Source organism: Lissotriton vulgaris, chromosome 7, assembly GCF_964263255.1.
Source record: "Lissotriton vulgaris chromosome 7, aLisVul1.2, whole genome shotgun sequence".
In the NCBI taxonomy this organism is placed as follows: domain Eukaryota; kingdom Metazoa; phylum Chordata; class Amphibia; order Caudata; family Salamandridae; genus Lissotriton; species Lissotriton vulgaris.
Genome location: NC_141695.1, coordinates 1,143,413,755 through 1,143,439,375, shown reverse-complemented (window position 1 = coordinate 1,143,439,375; position 25,621 = coordinate 1,143,413,755). Strand labels below are relative to the sequence as shown.

Genomic DNA, 25,621 nt, shown 5'->3' with positions numbered 1-25,621 from the left:
AAGGTAAGTTATATATTGAGGTTTGATAAAGACCCTGACTGCGGTTGAAACACATTACCTGTTGTGAGCCACAATAAACAGTTGAAAAGTGAAACCCCAGCGTGCTGTAGCTTGTTTGGATTGGGAAGAAGGCATGTTGAGGAGATATATATATATATATATATATATATATATATATATATATATATATATATATATATATATATATATATATATATATATATATACATTCACACACACACACACACTGACTGAAACAAAAGATAGGGGCTCCACGTCCAAAGGGACAGAGCACCTTACAAGCCCATCAAGTCAAAAACGTCACCATGAAACTCAATATTTAACACTCAAACACTTGAGATCACTCACTCAAGCCTATCACAATTATTCAACACAATATTTTACAGCCAGTGCGAACAAAATTTGGTACCGCAAAAGTGTCACACTGAGAAGAACTTTATTACCACATATGCCAAGATACATCCAGCCTTTTCATAGGTGAAGAGTAACACAGCACGGATCACCTTGCTGTAACCCAATGAATTTTACAGTTTCTTATGGCATTAATTAACATAATTAACAAAGTGCAGCGCAAACAATGAAAATTGTATAAAAAAAATAATTAAAAACATGCAAAGGGAGAGACACATAAGGCCATCAACATAATTCTTCATCTACTACTAATTAGTTTGAATCACAATTCTAGATACATGATGTTCCCAACAATAATTATCTATTGCATCCCAAAGTTGATCAGATTTAGTCCAAGTTGTATGTCGACGCGTTTCGGTAGATAACTAAGAATTTAACCACCTTCTTCAGGGCAGAATGATATCTCCCAAACATATATACATAAAACCAGTTAAAACCTGAACAAAAATAGCCAAAATTACTACAAAATTCAAAGATGTATTCAATAATAAATAATTACTTTCTCCAAAATTAAAAGTCTGCACAAACATAACACAAAAGTGGTACCACAGGTCAAAAGTTCAATAACCATGGGAATGTCTGATCTTCTTCACAGCTTATAGCATTCACACTCCACTGTGCACTACCCAGACAAATTAGATCCATTCATAACCAGCCTATACAAAAACTCATACTCCACTCCTGCAGACCTTTATCGCTCTCTGTCCCCATTTACATTGAATTGCAACCAGACGCCATTCTGTTATGCTCACCCACCTTGTATTCTTAAGCGGTCCTACTAAGGATCCAGCTTAATAGTGGAATCCAGACAGGACATCATACATTCCAATCTTTTAGAATTTAAAATCCCAGAGGTATAGCAAAGGAAACTACTAAAAAAGGAAAGGGAAATTCTAAACATCCAAATTATAACACTATCTCCTTCTCTCTTGTTTTTCCTTCTTGCAGTGTCCTGCTGGACACGTTCTAGTGTCCTGCCTGTTTGCAACCCACACCATACACCCACCCATCACAGGCATCACTGGTCAGGTGACCCTGCAAATAAAACGGGCTGGGCGCACGTGCCCAGGCCAGTTCTAGTACCACACACTATGTGTCAGTGTGGTCATTCGTGCAGAACATGGGCCTAAGGCCCACAATACCGAACTACTTAATACTACTATCCCCACATATTTCTTCGTATCATACCGTATCTATACAATATGTCTTGAGTTCAGACCATTCAGAGCATCATCTTAATTCAAGGGGCCTTGGTACTTTAATACGTTTAAAACCACCAATAGATGAGTTAACCCGCTAGGGCGGAGAGAATTTTTTTTTTCCTTTGTGAGTATACACAAAATGGTACAAACGTATAGAGGAGAAACCACACCAACAAGCAACTTGAATAGGAGTAAAGCCACAGGAAATAATTAATGCAGTAACTGTAGTATTTGCAACCAACAAGTACTACTGCGCATGAATCTTGCTAAAATGTTTTCACTATACAAATACGGAAAACAATTGCTGGCCAATGTTCGGTTACTGTAAACCTAGAATGAATGACAGGACGAGAGACTGAGAATTGTTCAGCTGCCTCTTGCCATGTACCAGTCCTTTTATGCTAGGGAAGCTTGCAGTGCTGCTTCTGTGATGCGTGTTAATGGAGCTTGCTAAAAATATTTTCACTACACAAATGCTAAAACGATTAGCTGGTCAATGCCGGTTTATTGTAAACCTGGAACACTATTCCGAGGTTGGTAGAATGCTTTAATTCTTTAAAGTATTCACACCCTAGGGATTAACTCCTTCCAAGTATGTATATTCTCAGGCCAGAAGGGATATAGTTAGCCTGTTAATAACGAGGAAGTAATTAGATTACAACATGAAGTTAACAAAAATAAACGTTGTATACCTAAAGGGAAGTGCTGACACGCTAGCAAAGGTCTGTGTTAGATTCCAGGCAGCTTGAGCACTGTGTCCTTACTGCATGCACTATGCTACAAATGGCCGAGTGCTCCTAAATCAGAAAAGCAGATTCTTGGCCAATATGACGACTGAATTTAAAGCGTTTCATAGCGTGCGTGCGCCAGTGTTTTAAAGCACTAAGCCTCATCCTTTCAGAAGCATGTGGTCCAACAGCACACACCTCGCCCTAGGGCTCTACGCTCCCTTGGTTTGCATAGGAAAGAATTCCTTAAAGCTAGGTTGCTAGTCAGAGTTGAGCGGGCTCTCCGTGTACAAAAACAAACCAGAGTGCCTGGAAACAGTTGCTGTCCCGAGGGCTAGGGTTTAACCTGCCTGGGATCAAATTTAAGAGCTGACAGGTCGGGATTCTTAAAGCCAACTGGAAGGCTCCGTGTCTGTCCGGAGCAGTGGGAAACTGGCCTATGTGGAAATCATGACCGTCATTGCCCCGGCCCTCCCGGCCTTTCAAAACCAAGCATAGTCAGCAGATCGTTCTATTTTCTTGTAAGCCTGAGGCAATGTGGTAACCTCAGCGCTGCAGAACAGAGGAACTAGCCCCCAGATGCATCAAAGTTATGCTTTGCGAGTCCTTAATAGCGAATTTTAAGGAATCACTATTAAAGACTCGCAAAACAGGATGCATGTAGGAATTGCAATATTATTTGCGATTTCTACTGATTCCTTATTTGCGATTCGCTAATTGCGAATCGCAAATAAGGAATGGCTTTCCCATTCATTCCTATGGGCCTAATGGCCCATAGGAATGAATGGGGAGTCATTCCTTATTTGCCATTCGCAATTAGCGAATCGCAAATGTGTCGCAATTTAAAGGGTGCCTGGGTGTCCGAAGGACACCCTGTTGCACCCCATAAATGGTAATGTTCACTGGTGTTGCGCACCCACATGTCCCAAGGACATATGTGTGTGTAACATACAACGTAGAAAAATGCACTAAAGTGCATATTTCTAAGTTTTTGCTATTTACCACGTAGTTTGACTTCACGGTAAATAGCGTCCCCAGATTTGCGAATTCGCAATCTTGGAATGGTTCATGCATTGCATTTAAGGAATCGCAAATTGCGATTCCTTAAATGCAATCGCAATTTGAGAACTCGCAATTATTTGCGAATTCTTAAATTGCGAGTGCATGAACCCTTGATGCATCTCAAATGCCATTTTTGCGGGCGCAAACGGCCGAATTTTGCGATTCGCACCGTTTGCGCTCGCAAAAATGCTTGATGCATCTACCTGTAGGTTCGAGTCCGGCGTGAGCCACCCTCCCCTGAATCTGGGAAATCTGTTAATCTCCAAGGTCCTTTAAAACAACAAAAAAACCTGTCCACTCAAATGTAAGAAACGGAGCTATGCATGCCCTTCCACTTGAGGCGAAAGATCTGCGAGCTCAGATATCTACCGATTTGGATTGTCGCAGAGAAGTGCGTGTCTCCTCTCAATTACATCAAAGCGATGAAGAGAGTAAAAAAAAAATCTTTGATGCTGTTAAGAGTCTGTCTGATCAGTGAGGCAGAATCTTTTCTAATGTTCTTCAGCCGAAAATATTTCTTAGGAGGTTCTCAACTATAGTCGAGTTTGAAGATAGGAAATTATAACCTGAAAACTTCCAATTTAACAAGAATAGTCAGACAGAAAATTATACAACTAGTGACCTATTCTTGCTACAAACTAGTTATTGGCGTTCCAAACGGCACAAACAATACAAACTTTGCGCACTGGGTGGCAGTGATAACTGCTAAGAAAGTGTAAGCAAGGCCTCTGTTGCACTCACACCTTTTGAAATAGCACGAGTGGCTCACAATACAACTTTTAGCCTTGAATTCCGAGACTTGAAGTCCTAATTCCATAATAGGATAAACAGGACTGACTACACGTCTCAGAAAGCAAAGTAGAAACCTAGAGTGGATCAGTTACTCGCCCGTGGACCTGTAAAACAAGAGAGCTTTGCCAAGCCATGCTAAAACATGGAAACTCACAGATATAAACACACTGAACGCCAACCAACCAATTTAATTAAATATTGGCATAATTGCTGGCACAACATAAATTACTAATTTCTTTTATTAGAGTTAACCATATGGAGTGAACCTTGCTCTAGGGTCAGGGGAGCGGGGTACACAGCACAAAAGTTATGAGGCCATTAGCACATATAGCAAGTCTTAAATACTTGTGAAGAAAATCAAGAGCAGGTAGGACAATAGTGTGGGTGGCAAGTCTTAGAAGATGGAGGAGCAGGGGTGTAGGGGGCATACAGAAGTAGACTTGTCTTGCTTTTTCCCCACTGTCATGGGCATGACTGGTTACATAAACTCTGTCTGGTATGTTGTGAAATTAAGGTTAGAGCTTATGCTTGGATCTTGAACGTAAACAAGCACTGGCAAAGACAATAGGTCTGGCGTTGGCTGCTGACGTTTTTGACCTTGACAAATCGTATTTTGTTTGCGAAACTTTCTTCTATGAATGCAAAAATTGTATGAAAACAAGCATTGCCTAGGCCAGACTACATATACATATATATATATATATATATATATATATATATATATATATATATATATATACACACACATTTTTTTAAGCAAGAATTGCCCCAGTAGTTCTTGGCACTGAAGGGAATGTGCAGATGTGCACATTATGCAAGCGCATAATGCGAACTCTCACAGTCAGAAGACCTTCTTCTTCCACACAATCTCACAGTGGAAAAATCAATGATTTGGAAACCCCTTCACAGAGTGAGTTTTCCAACTAGTGTTTGGTGGCCCTGCGCAGGCGATGTCCATAACGGGAAATGAAAGCTCCCCAGAACACTCGGCTCAGCAATAGCTTTGGTTTTTGGTGGTCTGGTTGAGGGGCGCATAAAAGTGCCTCAGGCTGTGCTTGGAACTAAAGACAAACCGAGTCAAGGCAGATCTATGTCAATGTCCAAAGTGTACTGACCCTGTGTGCTCCACGAGAAGTACTGTGGTGGGCAGAAGCAAAATGGGAATAACACCACAACAGACCAATGGATGACGAAGGCAGACTAAAGTTCTCGTAAAAAAGTATGTAGAACGTATTCTTGTATTAAAAACAAAAGATCTTGGCTATCGTCAGACCTACATATCAGTTGTTTCTTAGGGAAATGTGTCTACTCACAGCCTCTCCTGATGTCTCGATTCTGGGGATGAAATGCCTCAATAAAGTCAGCAGGGTTCTTGTCTGAGTAGGTTATCACTGAAAACCGATCTCCCGTAAATTGGCTTGCATTCTCTCTCGCTCACAGCCAATATACCCGATGGAGCCTCGCTTTCTCTCACTCACAGCCAATGTCCATCAGGGAAGCTTGCATTGTCTCCTAGGCAAAGCTCTAAATTATATTATTGACAGCCAATATCCCTGAAGTTGGTCTGTGTTCTTTCAATCAAGCAATATCCATGATGGAGGCTCGCTTTCTCGGATTCACAGCCAAGGCTATCAACAACAATATTGACACAACCACTATCTCTAATGAAGACTGCGATAGAACAAACATGGTAGTGTGCACAACACGAGCAAGAAGAGTTGTGAGGAAGTGCACACATTGACCAAGCAGCCAATATGCCTGCCGAAGTAAGGAATGGACAGGCAATTTATCAGCTCACATCACCCAGTCAGTGCTATTGAAAAATTATTGATCAGGCTAGAATGAACTCAGGATGGCACCCAAGGGTGGGGGCAATGGAGCAAATGAGGTCACAGGTTCGCCAAAGTCAATGATTAAACCGTCGCATTGTGTGCTAATTCGGGAAATGGGTTTGAACTTTTTCCAAAGAAAAAAACAATTTTGACAAATTACACACATAGAATTCGGACTTAAATGGTAATCTCAAATCTACACCCCAATAGGACAATTAATGTTTTTACAAAATATATTACCGCACTACAACTTAACTGAATTGAGAAAACATTGTCTATTACCGCACATATTTAATTCTAGAATCTGTTTAGAGAAGACAACTGGGTCACACCCATAATGCGTAATTATTGTGACTATATCTCTCTGCATATATTTAAACCATAGTGGTCTTGTTATTTGAAAACCCTTGCGGTAAGCACTATACAAGAAAAACAGATAACAGACCAACAAAGAAGATGTGCAGAGTAAAATATACTATTCATTACTCTTGAGGAAGGGGCATTTATGACCCACTGCATCTTGTAAACCATGGCCCTTTCCCACACTCAACAAGGGTAATACATACCATATGACAATGCAAATCTATATATGAGCATTGATTAAGAGTCTTGACTTTCCACATATAAGATCCCAAATTCTTTTTTTATATAGATCTTCGTAAGAAAATGAGGTCTGTCCAAGCCCCTTTCTGCCCTCACATCCCTCCAGAAAATGCCAGAATATTAGGATGTATCAAATAAGCTATAACTAGCTTAAATGAAATATGTATTTATCTTAAACGAATGTAGTTCACCCACACGTATACAGACCATGTGAAAACAAGATAACCACAACAACAAATCTTAAGGTTTGGGCCAGTCACCATGCAGCATTAATGGACTTTGCTCAAAATCCAAAACATTCCTTAAGGAGTTAGACTAAAGTGGAGGTGTCTCAATAATAGCGAGGGCTCTGCAAGTGGGAGTGTCTCCAAGAAGAGATAGGGGGATAGTTGTGCCATGCAACATAGTATTTACCTCCTCTTGTTGTCATGTGAAGGGTTTGTCCGGAGCTCATGTACATATTCTGGCACTTCTCACCTTTCTAGGTTGGCACTCGGGTGGGGGGGTTATAGGGAGGGAGGGGCTTGTGAGAGGGGGTGGCATCAATGCTTGTATTGAGGGTCTTAACGCGTCGCCCCCCCGTGGTATTCAACCCCTGGGAAAGATCTTATGCTTCCTTCATGGGAATGAACAATGCCATAATTAATAAATACAGTGTGCAGCAGTAGTAAGTATTGGATACATTCAACATACTGTATCACCATACCCAAATATTAGCAAAGGGGCTACAAATTCCAGCTAATTCTATTTAATACACAATACAAATTGATCAAAAAGCAGAAAGCAATACATATATCTGCTGCAATTGATAATGTAAATGTGCCTATGCCAGTCATATATAGAAATAGGAATAAAACAACATAGATGACCAATGTACATGATTATTGTATTTACTCCCCTTAAGTCATTATGGTACATAGTCTTGCCCATTCTTCGTTCAGCCAGGTGTATAAATGATCTATTAGATGTTCATCACTTGATTCAATGCCTATTAGACGCCCCATTGACTAATGTATAGATTATTAGTGTGGTTTTGGTTATTATTCCTGTATATGATTATTTCATTTACTCTCCTTATATTACTATGCTCCATCATATAGCCCACTCCTCGTTCACTCAGGTTTTTATAAATGAGCTGGTATGTGTGCACTATTTGATTCAATGCCTATTATACTCCCATGTTTGACTCTTTTTTTGATTTGTTACCTTTCCCTATAATTGTAAAGCGCTCTGATATCCTTCGGGATCAAGTTTGCGCTATATAAAACTTTATAAATGAATAAATAAATAATGGTCAAATAGTTGGCCATTTCCTGCAGTGTTAAGTCGCTGTGAGTAATCACACAAGCATCTTTACATGATCGTGAACTCTTTAGGCATGGAAAGCCTTGTCTTAGAGGAGATTACCTCATTCAGCATTCTGAAATAAGAAGAAGCTAAAACACTGCATGTGTTGCAGGTCATGCGACACCAAATTATTACATGTAGACCAGAGGTAAAGGCTTTTCCAAAGTTATGGAAGATGTCATGTTAGAAAACATTTAGTAAGCGCAACAGGCAACCTAGCTTCATGACGCTACATGTTCAAAGTCCACATGTTGACTGAATTTCTGTATAGGCAAAACAGCAAGTTAACTCCTTTTTGCTTAAGAACACTATCTACATTTACTATGACAAAAAAAACACTTTGTTAGCAGGTAAAACATCTTCTACCTCAATTACTTTGTACCTTATTCCTAACTGCTACAGTTACGGATGAAGACAACCTCCCCTACGAAGTAGGCAGAGAGCATGACATCTGGGAGCCCTTCTTCCCAGGAAGAAAGCCCTCAGGAGACATCTCCCCAGCTGTAGGACTCGCCTAGGTGGCACAAGGAGACACAGCGCAGTGGATGGCATAGAAGATTCGCTCCCTGTCTGTACCGGTCTGCTCCTGGCAGGACCCAGGTGTCTTCCAAACAGGGTGAGGTCAGCAGCTTGACGGAGATCTTCGTGACCTGCAGACATGGCCAATGGGCAGTCGTGTATACCAACCACATCAAAGGTGATTTTGCCCATTTTACCCTTCTCAGTACCTCAGGTCACAGGGAGGTCAGTGTTTTTTTTAATGTTATTTTGTTCTTCCACACAGTGGAATTTGCTACTGGTGGATTGTGTTTGAATGTGTCTGGATATAGAGGGATCCCTTTAAAGTTAGTGGTTCTGAATTCATATCTTTCCAGTTCAAACTGTTACTATAGGAGCTTTTTTAAGTTGCCTGGTCATATGCAGTGATGGCTACTGGAGTGTCATACACACGTATGATTGACTATAGAATAAAGATAATTGTTATGGTACGTTGGTGGATGATGGAGACATTACCAATAAAAGGTAAGATGCTAAGTCTTGAATTTCTTGCTGCTGAATTCTGCACTGTAGGAAGGGGTGCTTGACTGCTGGGGTTTTCCAGTCAGTGAGAAATGACTGAAACATTTGTGCCACGTTGTGGATACCTCCAAAATGCTAGCTGCCACCTTAACAGCATAAGGTGACTGACAGTGTCAAAAGCACATCCGTAGTGCCAGTGGACATAGCTTTTCAAAAGTACACAGCAACATAAAAGAAATGCCCAGGTCACCAACGAGATCTCATCAAGCTACACAGCTGAAGAGATGATAACTTTCCTAGACGGAGGACAACTGGAGAATGCTATTTGGAAAATCTTTGGAGGTCAGAGAAAATATTGATTCATCTCAATATTCCAAAGTAACAGAAGTAATATTTTCGGCAGCGGAAGGGCTATATATTTCCGTAGGAATCCTTTACAACTGCCAGTAGTTCATTGCCAGTCAATATTTTGTAAACTTCAGCAGGTAAACAGGGGCTCAAAGTTGCCAGGGCTTTAAAATCAACCAACAATGTTCAACTACAAAAAGATAGCCTTCTGTACACTCTGATCCCCTCTTATGATTAGGGTCTGCCTTTTCCACACTTTTCTTTGTAGCTCTGTCACCGAAGAGGAAAATTTGTGTCAGTCAGGTATGTTAATGGTTGAAGTGAACTGCTCCAGAGTCATTGCAGTATGCTGTTGAGGGTGGAAGCTTAAAGTGAAGGACGCTACGTCAGACCAGGAAATGAATAAAGAAGTCTGTCTGAAAGCCCCATGTAAATATTCTTTGTACAAATATTTTTATGAGAAAGAAAAGGTTTTGCTGACGTCAGGTCTTAAAAATTAGTCCTCCATTCCAAGCCTTACTTCCCTACACAATTAACACCTGTCACCGCTTTAATAACGACAAACAGTGACCAGTTACTCCACACACCTACAAGGCAGGTTAGATTATAAAAGGAAATATGGTCTAGCAGTTTTCTCGAATGTAGAATGACCAATATTTCATATGCAGCTATTCTATTTTTCTTCTCTATACTGTCCTTGGGAACTCAAGGTAAAATGGCAACAGTGTTTATTCACTACGTAACATGGTGGTGCTCCCCAAAAATAGCAACTCCTGTCCTTAAGAATTGAACAATACCTAAAAGAGAGAACCTGCCCAAGTAACCAGCATCTAATAGTTGAAAGGAAGAGTTTTCACAGAGATGTCTGCTACATTTACGACCATAAAGTTTAAACATTGAAACACGTTTCTTCAGCCATAACTGCTTTCTAGGAGCTGCTTGTCGAGAAAAAAATTATTTTTGGGTGAGATCAAAACCCCGTATTTCCACCTTCCCTTTACAAGACTTTCTGTAATGTTTTAGTCCGAGGTGTATCTTTAGAATCCACGCCATTCTCACTCTGATCAATGATAAACATTGATCAGACAGTGGTCATGCCGGAGTGCTCTTGCGTTAGAGGGAAGCAAGTGTAGAGAAATCATGTCATCCGAGAGTTCTGTGCGGTGCTTTCTTTAGCCACAGTTCCGGAACTCATCTAAAAAAAAAGGAAAGCACTGGCTTTCCACTGTCATTGACCCAATTCCATTAACAGACTGCCTTCACAAACCACTGACCTGAGTAACAGACTGATCTGACGACCTACTGAGGAAGGAAGGTAGGAAACCCAAAGCATTCTGTTTAAAGACCATTTAAATAACAAAATATACCCAAATTCACCAGCTTGTGTCATGGATGGTCATGTAAAAAGCAGATGTAGTAAAAGAACTGCAATCTTTGTCTGCTGAGAACATCTTTTACCCACAATCAACCTACTTCTTGAATAAGAGATTATGGCACTGTCAACTTTAACCAGCAGTCTTCCTAGAGGCTGTCGATATGAGCAGACCTGTAATTGGAGTGATATCATAGCTGGTAAATCTAACTCTGCCAAGTCGGAATTGATTGGTTGCGATAAATACCATCCAATTATGATTTTAGGAGCATAAACGGTGGATATTGAGACTTACCTTACTAAATGCCGGGGTTCCCCACTACCCCACAAATAAACATTAGCACGGTTGACCCAACGATATTTTCCAGAAAATATATAACTGTGAGATGTACATTAACAGAAATTACCGCACAAATAGCAATTAATAGGGCTACGTATAATGAGGGCCAGAGTTTAGTACCAATGATGAATATACTTATGACTAAGTACAGCCAAAAGCCTGTCAGTTTCAGCAGCTGTACAAGTACCAAAATCAATCCGCTTGTTTAGTGGTGACGCAAAAGACAAACAATGAAAAGCTTGCCAGAAGAATGACAATGAATAGCCAACGCTGTGCTCAAAAATAAAACTTCAAATGGAGCAACCATTACAATCGACTTCAGCCCAAGATAATTTTACAAAAACAAGAAAAACGTGTATACATAAATATTGAGATTCAATGTCTTACTTTGGAATTCGCTGGGTCCCATTGGTCAGCTCATTAATAGTTGTCTCTACAAACATGAATGAGTTCCCACATGCTGCAACACATTTGAAAGTGAGTCTATTAAAACAATAGACCTGAAATTGTCAGCCGAAGTGCCCACAAAGGGACAGGCATGCATCCTGAAACATTCATCCTACATGACTCCGTACTCTGTTATAAACATGTACCTTCATAAAGTTTTGAAAGAAAATCACATTTTAGACCACTTTAAAAGTAATGAATGCGTAGATGATGCCAAAAAGATTTTAGGGACCCCATATATGTCAGATATGACAATCTCAAAGGGTGTCTGAAAGCCCAGATTATGTTCAATAACACAAGGTGTTGTTAATTCAACCAAGCAGATTAAATAAAAGCAAGAAAGCATGGGAGGCCAGCAGTCGTTCATCAGCAAATGCCAAGATACTTTGCATTAATGAGAAATCAAGGGAAGAAAAAGAAGAAAGGAATTGAATTAACAGATTTAAAACCGACTGACGGGACAAGGGTCAAATAAAAAATCTCTTTTGTCCTCATTGCAGGAAAGGTGTGCCTGGGACAGGGACTGAACCTTTGTCCCTGACTGCATCGGATGCCCACGTGTTCACTCAATTACTATGTGACTAACATCTTTTAGACATATCAGTTAATTAAACATTTTACGCTATTGTTACATAAGACAACAAGGACTTAACTGACAACTCCCTGTGATTATTCCGATGTACATCCGGTCTAAGCAAGATGTACGTTGATCACGTCTGCAATTTGTAGATCGTTCTAATAGACAAATGAGTGCGCACATAGGATGGACAATGTACTTTATAAACGAATGCGGCCCACGGTGGCTCACAAGACCTTTCATGTGGAAGCTGTTGTGTGATGTTTACCAGCTTCGAATGCACCCTGACTTGGCTCAACGTTAGAGGTGGGCAAGCTAACAAATTAACAGGGAGACCAGAGCCAATTGTGTGGGCTTGGCCCTAAGAGCCCATGCACGAGCTGAGCCCTGAAAATAGTTGGCATCTGAATCATGCAACAAAAATTATGTGAAAATATGACGGTCTCTTTAAAATAAAAAATATATATTTCTTTAACACGCAGAAGGGTTTCACATAAATGCATCAGGGTTATTTTGTACAGTGCACTCCCAAAACTCACATATTGAAAGGTGCATTGATATGTCAATGAAGAAAATAAGGAGGCTTTGGCAAAAATACATTTTTCCTAGGATCACACAATTTGGTCAAGTGGGAAAGCCAGTGCTGGCATCAGGTTTTATGGTCCACATTGGGCAATTCACCCACTGGATTACTACCTCTTTCTCTCCTTTTTAACACCAAAGTTTGTGCTTGGTTTTTTAATTCTTGGTGCATGGTGGTAGAGTGTGGTTGATAGGCAGAAGACCACATTAAAGCTCAGCTCATTATGGGCTTGAGAGTTTAAAAGGGCCTTGACCTGAGCCAGAGCCAGGCCTCTGGCTCAAGCCTTGAAAGCTCGCTCACCGCTAGAGGAAGTTACTAGTCCCCGGCAGCATATCCCCCAATCTAGGATACTCTCCTGCAGGAGGCTGGAGCAACAGCTATGAAAGCTGCACAACACATCTTTAGGACCTGCATACCAGACTGTACAACCTGCTTACGAAAAGACCGGCTTTCAGTTTACAGTGGGCTTAGATACTGCTTATTGCACTCCATTGTTTGGCTTTGTCACTCTCATTTACTTGCCTTTTATTTGTTAACTTGTGTGGCTTTCCTTTGCCGTCTTACTTTTGTCTCTCCATGGAACACGACCTCATTACAGGTGTACTACCACTGCTTACTTTTCAAGCACCAGTTTTTTCTTTCTGGTTAAGCATTCCATGGGAGTGCCAGCGTTTTTCAGTTGATTCTTTGCTATACTTACTCCATCCTCGCCTGTCCCCATGCGCTCCCTCACCAGTGTTTCTCCCCCAGACCGTGCTATGATGTGATTGCCCTTATGTGTTTCTCCTCCATTTGTTCTTGTGCTTCTCCTCCACAGCTCTATGTTGCTCTCTCGCTGAGTTGTGTACTTCTCCCCTAGTTTTCCATGTTGCTTCCACCACCTGCATCCTGTGTTGTTTCTGCACACCAGCCAACCGTGTTTCTTTCACCCCTATCACACCCTACTTTTTGCTTCCACTTTCTAAAAAAAATAAATGCCGGTCTGCTACTTTTATTTATTCACCAATCTAATTTGGATTGGTAAATAAAATGAAAAAAAAGGCCTGCATTATTTTATAGTCGCGTGGTAATAGTGCTACTAAATAATATGTCTGGCCACATCCAATGCCTTTTTTGCTCCTCTTTAGCAATGCTGCACGGCATCAATAATACTGTACAGCATCGCTAAAAAAAAGCGGTAAAGTCAGTAGATCTCACAGACGAGACCTACTTGCTTTGCAAATGCTTGTTTTTCTATTTGACTGGCATACATTAGCAATGTGGTTGAAAACCTGGACTATATTGAGATCAATTTACATAGCACAAAGCGAGCTGTAGCCAAATGTACAGCTGGAGAGCCACCATTCTCTCCACCTCCATTGTTTCAACACTTGAACCCCAAAACTGTCCCAACAAGAGCAAAGCACACAGAAGCACAACGAAGAAGTATTGTGAATCAACCAAACACTCTTTTGTACTGTATTTCACATTCTGGTCTGCAATACTAACCACAATGAGTAAGCGGGCCTCGGAAGAAGATGGAGATGTACCAAAGATTGTGGAAAGCTTAAAAGAGCTGGTATCTGAAACAAAAAACTCCTTTCTCTACGAGTCCAACTTGGCTCTGTACGCAGGGAATTGAAAGCCCCTCCGCACATGTAGGGTTGCAAGCCTTCCTAACTAGATGACCATGGAGGCAGAAGAACAGATTACCTACCAAGGCATCCCCAAAGAGGCTGGGACCAAAAGCAGAACATGGTGTCTCCATAAGCTGCAGCTACTTGAACTGATATGGCTCGAAGTGCGTAGAAGCTTTCTAAAGACCATCGTGAGAAAACAGATAAAACCCGACATTTAGGCTTACTTAACCTACCGACAGAAGCAATTGGATTTGGACTGGGGCGACATCCAGTAGGAACGAAGGGCAAAACAGCAAAGCTATCAATGATACTGTGACATAAGTTTGAAGATTCTGAAGATTACACAAATGATTTCATGGGTTGCTCATGCACACGTCTGCATGTCGCTACCGCCCTCGTCAAATGTTAAACACTACTTTTTTTACATTAAATCACATGTAGACAGGCTTCTCACGGCCCCTGCCCCAGTACACAAGAAGAAATCAATGCCTCAGTTATGCAGACAAAGACCCTCATTCAGAAGAGGGGGGGGGGGGTGATTGCCTGCCACTGGGTTAATAAGTATTTCAAGTTTCAGATTGTGTGTTAATCTGGAGTATTTTTGTATTTCATCCATTGAGAACACCTCTTCGTTCCGCTGTTTACAGAGCACGAAAAAAAAAGATAATATAACCCATCAGTCCAAATATACAAAAAATGGCTGAAAGAGAGGTAAATGAACTCATTCCTGACAGGAAAGCGAATATTTCATCTGTCCTCGGGGAAATGCAGTGGTTTCCAGAATGTTTACAAAGAATTAGAAACGTATTTAGGCTCTTCTAGCATCAGGGGCTATCCGTCAAGAATGTATTCAGGGCAAGGAGGCCATGTGCATCCTCGTATTGTCCGCTGGATGTCCGGGCTTCCGTAGATTCCTACTTCAAATCTGCGGGGGCAGTGGGACCACTTCCAGGCTGAAGAAGCCCTCGGCAGGGAGAGACAAAGACACAGAGCATGCGCGGAAAAGATTATATAGTTCGAGGGACATGATACGGCAGACTTTTCTATGACCTGAAAAGGTGCATTTAAAACTAAGGCCCTACGGTACATTATGAAGAAACACATGCCAATATGTTCATGTAAAGCGCTACAATACCTTCGGGCTGAGTTCGGGTAATATACAACTGCACAACAAACATAGAAGCAAAGAAAGAAAAGGGGATTTCCATGAATTGACCGGACCCGTGTAAAAGTCGCTGTTGCCTTATAAGCATATCCAAGGTCTTATGCGTGGTAGAGAAGAAAGTTTAAATATTTCCCACGAGTATGCACAAAACTTTCTGTGCATTAATACAGTTCATTAAATGGACAGACATTTCTCATGGAAATACTGGCGCTCTGCCATGGGAAATGTCTGCTGATTTAAAGCACTGCATGTACCAGCGTACCCCAGCCCCTTCGAAGCACCGCTGAGTTTGAACTTGCATCCTGGTTAAGTCACCAGGCTTTCAATGCTTGAACATCCCAAGGATCGACCATTTTGTACAAGTACAACAATGAACGTTCCATGCAGTGCTCTCTCAGTTACATCTCAAAGCATTAAGGAAAGAAGTGCTCTAGGTTATCCATGTGGTTACAACTGCTGCCTTAGAATAAACAACCAAGTCTGACCAGCCATGCAGCACCACCCCTGGCAGGTGGACATGTTCACAATGTACGTCACTCGGGGCCCTGGCTGCCACAAAGCTACTTGGTCATCGGCAACAACGAACCCTTGTTTACAAAGTTTGGCATTGTGCTTGTACAGAAGACCACATAAAATAATACACATGTAAAGAAAGCACTATAGTAGGCTTCAGAACTCAACTGTAGCATGCATGACCTTGTGTCTCACAGCTCTACCACCAAAGTTATGAGCCTCTGTGCCACAGCTACACAAGCGTGCATGGGGAACACTCCCTGAACTGAAACTGTGAAGTGACGACATGCCACATTGAGGACCCACTGGTGCCCAGCGCTAAGATTGGGTAAAGTGAGTCTAGGCGCTTGCTTCTCTTACTTTCACAATATCTTTATTTGAGAGTTTCTCAATGCCCCTGACGTGGTACCAAAAACACATTGAAGACATCGACCACTCATTGATGAAGAGCAGTGCTAATAAAATAATTGTGAGTGCAAGACGTCATAGGCCACACTCCTTATCACAGGTGAAGGTGGGTCCCCATGTAATATTATCTGCTTGCAGCTGTAAAGGCTGCACCACTAAGTTGACATACTGCTCAGACCTTGTGGTCCAAGACCTCTCTTGAGCTAGTGCCCGGACTACGCAGGAGCAGGCCAGACTTCTCAGTGATGTGAAAAGTGGCCTTGACTCACCTCTGAAGATACCGGTGAAAACAGTTTGTCAAAGATGTCCGTTTGCAGCGCTCAAAACAGTGCGGACAGTTGGTCCGACAGATTTAATGGTTCGATACGTGGCTACATAATATGGCACTAGTAGCAGAATCAGGCAGCATGCAATGACAGCGCTTTTGGGTTAAGTGATGTCCAGTGTAGGGGCAAACATCATCATCAGCAGTGCCATCCAGTAACATTCTGGGTTTTTTGCCACCAAGCAAGCACCAGAATCACCAAGTTGAGTTATTCAAATTTGCTCTGCTGAATTGCAGAGGGAATCCAACACAACGAGACACGCAAGCCCATAACATGAAAGTAAGGACATGAATGAATATAGGACCCCAGGGCCTTTGTTTCCATTTGTTATGTTCCACTTCTTGCCACGTGACCTCTTGACGCATCAAGGGTGAGACAAGCAGTCCACCATGTAATTTCTCTGGAGGACCAATGGTTACATAATGCCTATCCCAAAATCTCAGGCGTTTTGAAGAATCATTAGGGTTGAAGCCGAGGGTCATTTTGGGATATGCAACCCTCACTCAGAGTTCACCCCGACACAATAGTGCCATGTCAAGTTGAATTTCGGTCTGACACCTGCAGTCAGAAGCACTATCCTATTTGTGAGGTGATGCTCCCCACCCAGCACACTACTAGTGGAGAAGTCTCAACAACACATCAAATTTAGCACTCTCATATACCACAGCGTGGTGACTTGCCTGCTGCAAAGATAGGTTTCACCTTACACATCAAAGCCAATCACTGGCTGCTCAATGAATAAGACTTCTCACCTAATCAAGAAAAGAACCAATGAACAAATCCTGTAGCTATCATTACTCGCACTGTGAGGAAACATTGGAACGGCTGTACATGAACAGCAATAACCTAACCAGTAGGTCATAATCAAGGCAGTGGTGGCTCACACTCAATCCCTCTGACCATGGGCATATCAATGCCATTAACACACACACACTAACACTAGCTTTTATGTATGCAAGAAAAGATCACCCCCAACAAAAAATAGACATTTCAATGACTCCCTTCATTTCAATCTTTGAATATTTATCGGAGTAATTGTATGATCAAAGCTAGTATTGGAATAAAGAAACCACTGTTCTGCATTGGCAACTAGACAGAACCTTCTACTTTTCTATTGGCTATGTTGGAGAAAGTCACTTTCTGCATTCCTGACCAGGAGAAACATTGAAATATGAAAGGAAGTCCGTTTTTATATATGTAAAACTGAGGAAAGACATGGTTATAATTCACTGTTTATATATTATTTCGGTGCGATGCCAATCTGTTGGTTCTGGTATTTTGATCCTAGTCCAGCATGCTTGCTGTTCTGTCTAAAGTCTGTTTTTTATCATACACTTACCCCAGTTTCAAAATACCATGCGCATATTTTGTCATGTTAACATATACTTTTATTTACACCGTTTAATTGTTCAGCAACGTTTCATATAGATGATCGATTCTTGCTCTACACATTTTCTTCTCATTTAATAACTTTAAAAAAAAGAGAGACAAGTCCACTCTGTCTTAGCCCATCACCCCCCAAAAAATGAACAGCAAACAATAACTACCAGTTGGGAGAATTATCACAGCTGTTAATTGGAAAAATCCAGGCACTAATAAACTAACCAAACGTAACATTTGGCCCAACTCCACAACCTCAAACGCAGTAGCTAATGTAGTGTAGTTTGTCGAATGTTTGGGACCGTCCTGCGAATTTGAGCACAATCAGCTCTTAAATTTCCCTGATACTGAGTCCACTGTACTGTATCACTATACAAAAAAGCCACTGTGCACAGACACTCGCTCTCACGTAAATGACATAACTTGCTATTAATAACATTCAAGTGATTGTGTGGAACTGGACAGACCGGGATTACTTGTACGTCAATAGGTCAACATAGAACTGCATAAAAGCGATTTAAAAATTAAAATCGCTGCAATCATACATGAACTCTTAAAGCCACAGACAGTTAACAGCGATCAAAGTAGTCAGCCTTTTGTGAAGAGGCATTTGTCGAACTGCGGCCTGCTTCTGTGCGACTGGACAGCTGACTTTGCACACAATCAGAATAGTTCCTTTTTTGGGGTTTCCATGCGCAGGGACGCTCTTTAGTGTGCAGACCACGTGCCGGGAGCTCAGCTGCGCGAGCAGATGTCTCAGTGCCCCTTGGATTTGTCGTCGCTGCCCTCCTGGGGCCAAGGAGGCTCCCCAGCTGTCGCAGGTCCCATTGTGAAGACCCCAAAAAGAGCATGCCTACGTGCGCTGGCGAAGAACAAAGGCCACGACTCATTGTAGGCCACTGTGGCTGCTGGACGCACTACCCGCTTGTTTTGTTTAGGCGCTAGGCGACCATTCAATTTACAGAGACCTATATGACTGGCCAAAATAAAAGGAATGCTAGTTTTAGAATGGGGTGGGCTGCATAAGAACGGTAAGCAGACCGACTCCTTAAATTGAAGCCATCTACTCAAGCAGGCCCATTCAGACAGGAAAGTTCCCATTAGCAGGCTCCACGCGAGCTGATATTTTTCTAATAATAACTGGACGGTAAAGCGCCGACATGGTGCAAATCGTGACTGAAAGCACAGTAGCAAGAATGAATGTTTATAAAGCGGCTGGAGCGGGGGTCTGCGTGCCGCTATGCACACCGGGGCCCCTTTTAGAAAGGTAATTCCAGGAATATTTGTATCACACAACAAAGTGCCTTTTGTGCTAGCGCTTGGAACTGAAAGAGCACGGCAGGCACCTGCGTTAAAGCTGCAGCTTACACCCGACAAATGTCTGCATTGTGCTAGCCTATCAAAGCAGCTCTGCTCCCGAGGAGAGCGGTGCCGCACAATTGTGACCGGTGCCGCACAGTTAAAACCCATGTCTAGGAATTGCCGTCACTTTCAGTAAGCCCTATCGGGATAGTCAGTGCTGGGTGCACGAGTTATATGGATGGATCTAACACTCAGACGATTCACACAAGTATCAAAACATGCCCAGCCCTGGAGCAGTTTGCTGTGGCGCCTGGATCAAATCTGGTCAAAGTTGGGGGTCGCAGTCCCACTCATCGCTTCGCAGCACAAATGTACAGAGAGGTATTCATATACAGGATTCTAATATAGTGAAATAAACTCCTTCCAAATCAGGGCACCTCTGTTTCACTCAATTGTGTGATCCTCGGCAAACATCTTTGTTCTCGTTCCCCAGTATACTCCGCAGACCAACAGTAAAGGATCTGACAGCGCAAGTACACCCAGTGAAAGAAATATATAGAAACACTGACCTCGAGGACTAGACCCCGCCCATCGCTTCAATGTAGGCTTCCAGTCGCCCTTAACAAAAGATGCAGATAGCGGTCAGCAAAAGATCTGACCTGGAGGCTGGAGCTATTCACAGCGACACATACATAGAAACGCCCAACATAGTGCAAAAACAGAATCAGTATTCGAAAGTGCTAGGATATACTTACCACAAAAGCGTTACACAAAGACTAGAAACCTTATCTCAAACACGCCTCTCAGTGTCACTGTTCGCTCCCCTCCCCGTGTCCGCGGAAGAAGACAGGAAGACGAGGCCACCCAGAGCCCCCTACCCTCCACCCAAAGCAGACAAAACGAAACGCACGCCCGTCTGCCGAAGCCACAAGGATGGCAAACAAAAGCAGCCGTCCACAAACACATGCGCACAGCAGGGGAGAAGAGAGGCACCGGGGCACACGCGTGCCTCTTTTCAGGACCAGACTATACAAAGACAGTGCACCGGCACCCTAGCACCACGTGCACCTGCCACCTCGAGCCTTTGCGTGGAGCCAGTCACTCGGCCTGGGACATTTACCGAAAAGGACATTAGATTAAACCGCCCATCACACCTGCCAATCACTCTCGCACCAAAAGAGGGCACATAAATCAACCCGCAGGTGGAACGTGTCACAAGGGAGTGGAAGTCAAATTGTACAGAAAACACACTACATCACAGCTATCCAACAACAGACCAGAAATGCTTAATTAAGATAGCTGTCGCGTGGACTCCATCGCCGGGTTGGTATACAACGCCCCGTGCACAAAATGCAGGTATCCTCAACTCAGACGCGTTTGGTAAAAGTAACACTACATGCGTGAGTTCAGACAGATAATAAGTACGCGTGATGTGCGCAGCAAACACTGCCCGCACCCTGTCACCATCACTCAACACACCATTGGAGCACAGCGAAAATAAACCAGTCGTGCAAAACCGAAACTCGCACACGAGCCCTGCCCAAGAGCACACTGTTCACTCAAAGCTGTGGAGAGGAGGGACCGAGGCTGACACTCGTATCTATACCAAATGCACTATAATAAACACCAGACACCCCGCGCTACAGACTTCAGTGAGGGGGTCCAGCCGGATATGTAAAATGGTTGGCGGAGGACGACCCATCCCAGCTCACACACTCTGAAGGACCAGGCGAGTGCAAACATCCCTAGCACCCTAGGGTCGCACCCTGTTGGGACTGCACGGGTAGGAGAAGCCACCGTTGCACCTTTCGCGGTGGGCAGGACGCTCTGCATCCCGGTTCGCTGAAGGGTCCCCCGGATAGCACAGGCCTGCCCGGGCACTGTCCCTTGGGATCTGGTACTCCAGTCACCAGGAGGAACCCACGCGTGTGCCACTCTGCCCGCCCTGCCCCATACCTGGCAGGGTCTTGTGCGCCGTGTTGCCCATGGCTCGGGTCCATGAGCCACGGCCGACTTCCCCAGCTGCAGCTCTTGCAGTCCCGTTTCTGGAGCCCCAGCTCCCCGTAGCTCCCGGCTCGCGCTGCCTCCGCCGGGGCTCGCGCTGGTACTGCCACCGCCTCGCAGAGCAGCAGGGCTGGCGGAGCTCCCGCGGAGCGGGCAGGGCCTCGACAGCCGAGCTCCGCCCTCGCTGCATTACTCACCCAACGACTCCCCGCCCTTGACTTAATAATTCCCTTGAAGCAGCCCCCGCACTTCGAAACAAGCCACGCCCAACAAAACAGGCACGCCCACCCAAACAGGACGCTTAAACTCACACAGGCCCCTCCTGCTTTACAGAGAAGTCCCCGAGCCCTTGTACCAAACCATACATTTTTATTTGCGTAGTTTTGAAGCTGTGGAACCGGACCACAAGAGTGTAGATTCGCTGTCCAGCCGTAGAGTAGATACAGTAGAACTTGAATACGAAAGGGGTTCGTGTATATGGCGTTACATTAGCATGATTCGAGAGCGGGGCACAGAGAGCGGGGCACACCAGGCATAATTTAGGATCATGAGAGTTGTTTAGCAGTTTGGGTACATCATGCGGCAGAGTTGATTGCATAGCACTACTAAACAGAAGTAGTACATCAAGTAGCCTCCATTGGTGCAGCAGGTGCAGTAACACCAGCGTCCAGAGGCCTGAGGGACCCACTGAACCTTGATTATGGTGATATTTCACACTCCGAAAAGTAGCTAGGACAATGCTTTAAAAAGGCAAGAGCTATCTGGTACTGAGTACCTGTAATTTCGGGGGCATTTTATTCCTTGCACTGGAGTCAAGGCACACTGACTCAGAGACATCTTAAGGTTATTTGGGGCCCTGGGCCAAACGTATTTTGGGGGCTCTTGTTCGCAAAAGCTTCAAGCTTATGCTGCAATTTCAGCTCTGTCCAGTAGCAGGGCCGGCTCTAGGCATGTGCAAGCTGTGCACCTGCACAGGGCCACCAAACCCCAGGGGCCACCACGCCAATATATATATCCTTAATATATTAATCCTCTGAGGATGGATACATATTTGCGTGGTGGCCCCTGGCAGGGATTTGGCGGCCTCTGGCTCTGTTCCACTACTAAACACCCTGACCCCCTCCCCTCTTTACTGGCCTGCTCGCTCCGCCCCGCCCGGACTACCTCTTCCGGGCCCCCTACCTACGCTCCTTGCCCAGGGCCACCATGAGCCTAGAGCCGGCCCTGCCAGTAGCGCTCACACACATATGAGTGGTGAGGCGGGGCGGAGGGGGGGGGCGTGGTGAAATCAACAGACAACGGGTTAAGTAATATTAAATACATAAATAGACCCACTTGGTTTGTGCTCGTCTCATCGCCCCCCACCTTGCCCCACTCACCGCTCTTACCTTTGCGAACCGCCACTGGCTCTTTCATGCCCTCTTTGGCCAGGTCAGTGACAGTGCAGAGGCACATTCCTCCAGATTCTAAATGTGTTTACATCTAATATTCAGGGATGAACGTCCAAATGCATCAAAGTAAGGTTTTGCGATTCTTTATTTGCGATTTTTAGGGAATCGCAAATAAGGAATCGCAAAATGGGATGCATGATTTAAATCGCATAATATTTGCGATTCTGTAAAAATCGCAATTTTTACCAAATCGCAAATATTATGCGAATTTTAATTTGCGATTTCGCAATTCCCATTGATTCCTATGGGCCAAAAGGCCCATAGGAATCAATTGGAAGGCATTGACATTTTGCGAATTTCAATTAGCGATTCGCAAAATGTTAATGCATTCCATGGGTGCAGGAGGGGTCCAAAGGACCCCCCGCACCCCTGAAATGTATTTTGAAGTGCATGTTTCACACACACATGTCCTAAGGACATGTGTGTCTGTAACATGACAGTGTTTTAAAATGCAATTTTGAGCATTTTAATACATTGTCGCAAATTACCACGAGGTTCACCCTCGTGGTAATTTGCACCCCCTAATTGCGAATTCGCAATTTGAAACACAATCATGCATTGCTTTTAAGGAATCGCACATTTTTGATTCCTTATAAGCAATCGCATTTTTGGAAATCGCTAAAAATAGCGAAATTCACAAAAATGCATGATGCATCCCAAAAACTTATTTAGGAATCGCAAACAGCCGAATTTACCGATTCGCACTGTTTGCACTTCCTAAAAAGGTTGATGCATGTGGCCGAGTGTGTGTTGTCAATATTGTAACACAGCAGCTGCTCGCAAATAATCTCTGTGACACCCTCCCATTTCCTGTATGTCAGGTCCTGTTTTGATCTGAAAATTAAACTTTTCTAATAGATGTTGCATGAAACAGAAACACATTTCTCTGCACAATGTCTGTAATAGACTCTCACACATCAAACAAATAAAACATAAATTAAAGGAACATGGTATTTAAAACAATCTGTTTAAGAATTATTTAAGGCCTTCAGGGCAAGACTCTCTGTATATCAGGGGCCCCCTGAAAGGCTGGGGCCCTGGGCCAGAGACCACTTTGCGATGCATTAAAATGTCTCTGCACTGACTAGCAGTGTAGTACAGGAAATGGGGATAAGTACAGTTTAAGCAATTCAGTCAAGCATTGGTTGCCAAGCAGAACAATAGGGATATAGTGGGATATTTAGCAGCATTAGTGTTAATTATTGGCATCAGTGAAGGAATTACGAATTACTGGGAAGCAATAAACTCACACAATTTATAATTGTAATCCCTTCATAAACAGGTGTTTTTACAGGAACAGCAATTTAATGGCCCAATTGTAATGAGGCCCTAACTACCTTTGTGGTATTTAAAGTACAGAGCAACTAGGAAAGAGAGGAATATTTCACGGTATTGGTGTTACAGATTGTCATTAGAGAAGGCCATACAAAGTGCCAAGGCCCCAGTACAACATATAGATGTTCTGCAAGCTCAGGAGTTATGCAATAACATAATGAGTGTTAAACCCTACGCATCATCATGAGACCTGTATAAAGGGCGTAACAAACAAGGGCAATTAGCAGCTCGTTTTCTGAATCCTGACTAAACATTTAATAACATTCCTGCTGCAATGAAAAAAGAAATGTGGCATGCTACAGAGAACCAAAGCAAAACAATAGTCATTACATCACATTAGGTGCATCAGGAGTCATCACATCGCAGACAAGTGTAACTGCCTTCATTTGGGGAGTAATTTGCTGGTAAGTGATTTAAAGAATCTATCTATCTTTCTATCTATCTATCTATCTATCTATCTATCTATCTATCTATCTATCTATCTATCTATCTATCTATCTATCTATCTATTTCTGTATGTCTGCCTGTTTGTCTATCTAGCTAGTGCCAATCACAGCTAATTGGCTGTGCAAGACAGAGTGAGAACAAGTTACTTACCTTCGGAAACGCTTTTTCTGGTGGATACAGTATCTGCCTGTGGATTCCTCACCTTTTGAATCACTCCTGAGCCAGCATTCCCTAGCTCTCCCACGTCGATGAGGATGTCACAATGGCACGGCTCCGCTCGTGACTCCATATGACATCATCGGAGCTATAAGAAGACCTCGTCTGTGTGCTGACGTCAGTGCCACCCATTTTTGTAGTGCCCTCGAGGCGAACAGGTGAACCGACAACATTTTAAAAGTTTAATATTTTGTACAACATATGTACAAATATACACAGTATATGGCAAAGAGAAAAAGTTAAAACCAAAGCATTTCCTAACAGCAAACAATTTGACAAGTGAATGACAAAGGAAAACATCAATGTCATACAGAGAATACTTTTTCGGTTTACATAGGTCGACAACGGGGAGGCGGGTGGGTCAGTGAGGAATCCACAGGCAGGTTTTGTGTCCACCAGAAAAAGCATTACCGAAGGTAAGTAACTTGTTCGTCTGATGGATACATCTGCCTGTGAATTCCTCACCATTTGAGTTGTATCACACAGCAGTCCTGCTCCCTGAGGAGGGTTTCCACCTACTCACACCAAAATTTCCTGCAGCACATATCATGCAAAATGGCCATCCCTCCACTCCTCAGAATCCAAACAATAATGCTTTGCGAAAGTGTGGAGGGAGGCCCATGTTGCAACCTTACAAATGTCCACCTCAGGGATACTTCAAGCTAAAGCAGATGTAGAAGACTTTGCTCTAGTAGAATGAGCTCTGATACCTTCAGGCGGCTCCTTCTTGGCCAGGGCGTAGCATATCTTGATACACAAGATGATCCACA

General features: G+C 43.2%; 1 protein-coding gene across 1 annotated transcript in view; it reads right to left on the bottom strand.

Moving 5' to 3' along the window:
• The window catches only part of NEURL1B (neuralized E3 ubiquitin protein ligase 1B), a 90,530-nt gene extending 68,982 nt beyond the window's left edge, over positions 1 to 21,548 (bottom strand). Inside the window, exon 1 of the mRNA XM_086931582.1 lies at positions 21,355 to 21,548. Within this exon, the coding sequence (XP_086787708.1) occupies positions 21,355 to 21,385 (31 nt within the window). The 5' untranslated portion in view covers positions 21,386 to 21,548. The remainder of the gene's footprint in view (positions 1 to 21,354) is intronic.
• Positions 21,549 to 25,621: the final 4,073 nt, after the last annotated feature.